Source organism: Staurois parvus, unplaced genomic scaffold (genome assembly GCF_062004578.1).
Source record: "Staurois parvus isolate SC_StPar_1 unplaced genomic scaffold, SC_StPar_1.0 ptg000873l, whole genome shotgun sequence".
Taxonomy (NCBI): Eukaryota; Metazoa; Chordata; class Amphibia; order Anura; family Ranidae; genus Staurois; species Staurois parvus.
Window position 1 is genome coordinate 100,337 of NW_028318669.1, and position 6,227 is coordinate 106,563.

General features: G+C 45.7%; 1 protein-coding gene across 1 annotated transcript; it reads right to left on the reverse strand.

Moving 5' to 3' along the window:
- Positions 1-3,000: 3,000 nt before the first annotated feature.
- LOC149443183 (E3 ubiquitin/ISG15 ligase TRIM25-like) lies at positions 3,001-4,740 on the reverse strand. Its single transcript, XM_089655791.1, has one exon. The coding sequence runs from the start codon at positions 4,738-4,740 to the stop codon at positions 3,001-3,003; it is 1,740 nt and encodes a 579-aa protein (XP_089511917.1).
- Between the last annotated feature and the right edge of the window lie 1,487 nt (positions 4,741-6,227).

Below are 6,227 nucleotides of genomic sequence, written 5' to 3' on the forward strand. Positions count from 1 at the left end.
ATATATTTCTTCCTACTTTATTACTATTTCAAGGGACTGTAATTATTCACTTAATTTCGGTAATCCCGCCTTTTTTAATCATACCTGTCTTTTTTCTATTTTTCCTACTTCATCTTTTATGGTACCAAGGGGACTAATATTATATAGCTTATTATAGTATTCTTTACACACTTTTGCTATATCTTTAGTTGAATACACTAAGTCTCCTTTATTATCTCTTATTTTCTCTATATCATTTCTAGATTTTTTTTTCCTCTGAGCCCTCATTAACTACTTGCCAACCGCAGATAGCCGAATGACAGCTACACTGCGGCCGGCCAGTTCTGGGAGGGCTTCATATGACGTCCTCCCAGAATGCTCTCTCCTATGCACCCCCGGAGGCACACACCCGGCGATCTCAATGATCGTTGTGTCCTACAGACACAGCTGATCACGTGATGTGGTAAAAGGCCAATCACAGCGGCCTTTTTCCACATGATCAGCCGTGTCCAATGACACGCTGATCACAGGGAAATGCAATTGCCGGTTCTCGGCTGCACTTTCCTCACGCTATCAGATCGTGAGGAAAGTACTGCCGACAACTGGCAGTTTTCAGAACAGGGATCGGCACCAATCATCAGGGAACTGATGATCAGTGCCCGGCAGTGCCACCTACCAGTTCCGCCCACCTGTGCCCAGCAGTGAGCCCACCTGTGCCACCCAGCAGTGCCAAACACCTGTGCCCAGAAGTGCCACCTACCTGTGCCCAGCAGTGCCACCCACCTGTTCCCAGCAGTGCCACCCACCTGTGCCCACCAGTGCCCATCAGGGCAGCCCAGCAGTACTGCCAGTCAGTGCCACCAGTCAGTGCCCAGCGGTTGTGCCAGTCAGTGCCCAGCAGTTGCGCCAGTCAGTGCCTAGCAGTGCCGCCAGTCAGTGCCCAGCAGTGATGCCAGTCAGTGCCACCTATCAGTGCTGTCTATCAGTGCCACCTATCAGTGTTGCCTATCCGTGACACCTCATTAGTGCTGCCTATCAGTGCCGCCTATCCGTGCCACCTCATTAGTGCTGCCTATCAGTGCCGCCTATCAGTGCTGCCTATCAGTGCCGCCTATCAGTGCCCATCAGTGCTGCCTCATCAACGCACATCAGTGAAGGAGGAAAATTACCTGTTTGAAAAATTTTATAATAGAAACAAAGAAACTTTTTTCAAATTGTTTGCATTTTTTTTTGTTTATAGCACAAAAAGTAAAGTGCCCAGTGGCAATTAAATACCACCAAAAGAAAGCTCTATTTGTGAGAAACAAATTATAAAAATTTCATATGGGTACAATCTTGCATGACCGCGCAATTGTCAATCAAAGTGCGACAGCGCGGAAAGCTGAAAATTGGCCTGGTAAAGAAGGGGGTATAAGTGCCCGGTAGGCAAGTGGTTAAGTACTTTTCTGGTCTGTCTCCCCATCTATATCTCTCACTTATCATTTTATTGAACACTCTCCTCTTATCTTCTTCCAGGAAATTATTTAATTCTTCTTTTATTTATTACCCTCTAGATAATCTCTTTTGTTACTCTATGTTTATGCATCTGCTCTAAGTTCACTAAGAAGCGCATTTATTTTTTCTTTTCTTTCCCTCTTCTTCTTTGCTCCTATCTCTAGTAAGATTCCTCTGATATAGGCATTATGAGCTTCCCACACCGTTGCTACAGACACTTCCGCAGAATCATTTTCCTCAAAAATTTGCTCTATTTCGTTTTTAATTCTCTGGTCCGTCTCTTGATCCTGAAGAAGTGTCTCATTTAACCTCCATGATTGTCGACCATTCTGCTCATTTCCCCATAGTAATTGCATTGTGACAGCAGCATGATCTGACATTGACATGACTTCTATTTTACTTTAATTAGAGACTCAATAAGTCGATGGTCCAACAATATGTAGTCCAATCTTGAATACATCTCATGTACCTGAGAATAAAATGTATAGTCTCTGCCCTTCGTATGCTTAATTCTCCATATATCTACATGTTGACATTGATGTAACATTTTTTTCAAGGATTTCAAAGACCTACTACCATCTCTCTGCACCGGAGAAGTCGTATCTATCTGGGGATCCATACACAGATTGAAATCTCCTGCCACAATTAAACCACATTTTTTGAAATCCAATAGTTTCCTCAGAGTATTTTGTAAGAATACCTCCGGTTTCTTATTCAGGCATAAATATTTGCTAATGTGCATTCAGCTTCCTGTAATTTTCCCCTCAACAAAATCTCCTTTCCGGATCTACTATTCTCTCTTCCAACTTAAACCTCATATTTTTCGCAAAAACCAATTGCAACTCCCTTAGCACGTTTAATTGGGGAATCTGCATAGAACCACGTTGGATAATATCTGGATTGTAACTTCACATTTATTTCTTGTACTAAATGTGTCTCCTGTAAAATATACTGAAGAAGATCTATGCTGAATTTCTTTAAGAATCCTAAATTTCTTCCCGGGGCTATTTAAATCTCTAACATTATATGTCACAAAATGAATCTCTTCCATTCTTCCCTTTGTCTCCCTACCTCTCATCCTCCTCCCCCCTTCTCCTCTCTCTCCCTCTCTTCTCCATTCTTCCTTTTGTCTCCCTACCTCTCATCCTCCTCCCCCCTTCTCCTCTCTCTCCCTCTCTTCTCCATTCTTCCTTTTGTCTCCCTACCTCTCATCCTCCTCCCCCCTTCTCCTCTCTCTCCCTCTCTTCTCCATTCTTCCTTTTGTCTCCCTACCTCTCATCCTCCTCCCCCCTTCTCCTCTCTCTCCCTCTCTTCTCCATTCTTCCCTTTGTCTCCCTACCTCTCATCCTCCTTCCTCCTTCTCCTCTCTCTCCCTCTCTTCTCCATTCTTCCCTTTGTCTCCTTACCTCTCATCGTCCTCCCCCCTTCTCCTCTCTCTCCCTCTCTTCTCCATTCCTTCCCCTTCGTTCTCTAGGATTTCTCCAGACTATTTCCAATATCAAAAATTAACTGTCTTTTTTCTGTCTCTCACTTCTGGCTCCTCCCACATATCTTTATACAACCTCCCCCTACATATACCCCGGCATGGAGGGGCTGAGTGAAGGTGGTGGTGAAGGTGTGGAGGTGTTGGATCGGGTCACACAGATAATAGAAGGAGATCCGCCCGGCCTCATAATCCAGATCTATCCTGACTCTGGTACTGGAGACACCGCCGGGTAATGGGTTCTTCTTCTTGTCATGTATCACTGAGTACTCATTACCCCCCAACAACCCCTCCAACTCCCACTTCTCCAACCCCCAGGACTTCTTATTATCTCCAATCCATGTCTGACCTCCTCTTCTGTCTATATTGGGGTAACACATCCCAACTATCCAGTACTCTGCCCCCCCAACATCCACGTCCCAGTAATGTCTCCCAGAGGAGAAGCTCTGATGGCTTATCACCTGAGGACACTGGAACCTCTCTGGTGTTTCTGGCCGATTTTGATGTGATGATGACCTGGATGCAGTTTTCCCATCATCTGATATATGTAGATCATTAGCAGCTGTCCTCACATCCAGTAATATGTCTGTAACCCCTGACACCCCCCATCTTTGCTGTACAGCCCCAATATTTGGTCCTCCAGTGGGGGAGGGTTGGGGGTCTGGCCTGGATGGTGGACCATTGATGGGACCTTTGCCCTTTGTAGTAGAATGTGGAGAGACATGTGTGCCTGTACATTTCTGTACATTGACCCCAGACATGATATCAGATAAACCCGTGTGTAATGTGTGTGAGATCCCCCCCACATCCCCATCCCCTCCATCATGGAGGAGCTTCTCATGTCTCTCTCTGTCCTCATCATCTCCATCCTCAGTATCACACAAGTCACCTGTGTCTGATTCCTGTAGGACAGTCAGTGGATCCGTCATGTTACACAGCTCCTCAATGTCCCTCATCTTCCTGGACAGCTCCTCCTTCTTTATTTCCAGATCCCGAATATAATCCAACATGGGACGGGAGACCCGCTCTGCCCACCCGGAGATGTCCCTCAGGACTCTCTTTTCCAGGTCTTCCAGACGTCTCCTGAGCTCTATGAACAGGGCAGTGACTCTCTTGGTTTCATCATCTGCTTTTCCTTGTACTTTCCTCCTGTGTTCCTCTAGACTCTGGACTCTTTTCTCCATCTCCTCTCTCTCTGTCATCAGTTTCTGCAAAACATTCCTCAGTTTCTTCTTCTTCATCTCAGAGGCCTCCTCCAGAGTCTTCACCTGGTGTCCCCGATGTTCTCCGACCAAACTGCAGGACACACAGATACACATGGAGTCCTTGGTGCAGTAATACTCCAGGATCTTCTTATGGATGGAGCATTTCCTGTCCTTCAGGGAAGTGGTGGGGTCACATAGGACGTGTTCTGGTGACTTGCTGTGGACTCTCAGGTGGTTGTCACACAGAGAAGCTTCACACAGCAGACAGGATTTCACAGCCGGTACAGGAGTGTGAATACAGTGAGTACAGAAGACCCCGGACTCCTCCTGCTCTGGATGGGTAGACTGGAAGTTCTCCACTATGTTACGCAGTGTTATGTTCCTCCTCAGTGCAGGACGGACCTGGAACTCTTCTCTGCATTCAGGACAGGAATAACCTCCAGACTCCTCCTGTGTATCCAACACACGGCCAATACAGTCCCGGCAGAAGTTGTGTCCACATCTCAGGGTTACAGGATCTGTATAAATGTTCAGACAGACGGAACATTCCAGCTCCTTCTTCAGATCAGAAGACGCCATCGCTGAGAGCAGAAGACAGAATGACGGGGAAAGTCTCTGACACATCCAATGTGACCCGTTCTGTACCCTCCTACACGGGGCGAGGTGTACATTCCTACACAGGGAGAGGCTGGGACTGAGACACGTAGCTAGAAGAATTCTTCTACACAGACATTTAACCACTTGAGCTCCTGAGGATTTACCCCCCTTAATGACCACGCCTTTTTTTGCTGTTTGGCGCTACACTAATTCAAATGATAATTGCGCGGTCATGCAATGCTGCACCCAAACGAAATTTATGTCCTTTTTTTCACACAAATAGAGCTTTCTTTTGGTGGTATTTTATCACCTGTGCGCTTTTTATTTTTTGTGCTATAAACAAAAAAACATGAAAATTTAAAAAAAAACAATATTTTCTACTTTCAAAAATATATCATAAACTCAAAGTTAGTCATAAATTTAAGCGAAAATGTATTCTGCTCCATGTTTTTGGTAAAAAAAATCCCAATAAGTGTATATTGATTGTTTTGTGTGAAAGTTATAGTGTCTACAAACTATGGTGTAGATACTGTAATTTATGCCTTTTTTTATTATACAGCGCTGCACTAATTCAAATGATAATTGCGCAGTCATGCAATGCTGTACCCAAACAAAATTTACGTCCTCGATCGATCAAGGGGTTAATTGGGATTACTGGTGTACTGGAGGGCAAACTGGCACTATCTGAGGGGGGCGCTAACACTATCGGAAGTCGCCAGTGACACTGATACAGTGATCAGTAAAAATCGGTTCACTGATCAGTGACACTGGTGACAGGGCAGTTAAGGGGTTAACTGGGGGGGGGGGCGATCAAGGGATTAACGGGATTACTGGTGTACTGGCGGGCAAACTGGCGCTATCTGGGAGGGGCGCTAACACTATCGGAATTTGCCAGCAACACTGATACAGTGATCAGTAAAAATCGATTCACTGATCAATGACACTGGTGACAGGGCAGTGAAGGGTTAACTGGGGGGGGGGGGCGATCAGGGGGTTAAATGTGTCCTAGGTGTGTTCTAACTGTCAGTGTGCTGTTTTACTCACTTTTACTGTGTCTTCTTCTCTGTCTGGAACGGAATGTGTCCAGGCAGAGAAGAATGACATCATATCCTGTCCTGTGTAAATGTCAATACAGGACAGGATAGGACAGGGACAGATCATCTGATTGCAGCCAGACATCACTGGCTGAAATCGAATGATTGATCCCTCCGTGATCAAATGGTGTCACCCGCGGGTCAGCGGGAGTGCGTGCGCGCGCCCCCTGCTGGCGAAAATTACGGGAGCGCGGAGCCCGTTTTAAAATGTGCTTTTGCGCTCCAGTGCCGCCCTGCACATGTATATACACAGTGAAAGGGCGGTAAGTGGTTAATAAGTAGTGATGGGTTGAACACCTCCCTGTTCGGTTCACAGTCAAACATTCCAAATTGACAAAAGTTTAAACTTTGAACTCAATGCAAGTCTATGGGACT

Excerpts from the sequence above, each read along its gene's own strand:
- LOC149443183 (XM_089655791.1), bottom strand. The coding sequence starts at position 4,740 with ATGGCGTCTTCTGATCTGAAGAAGGAGCTGGAATGTTCCGTCTGTCTG.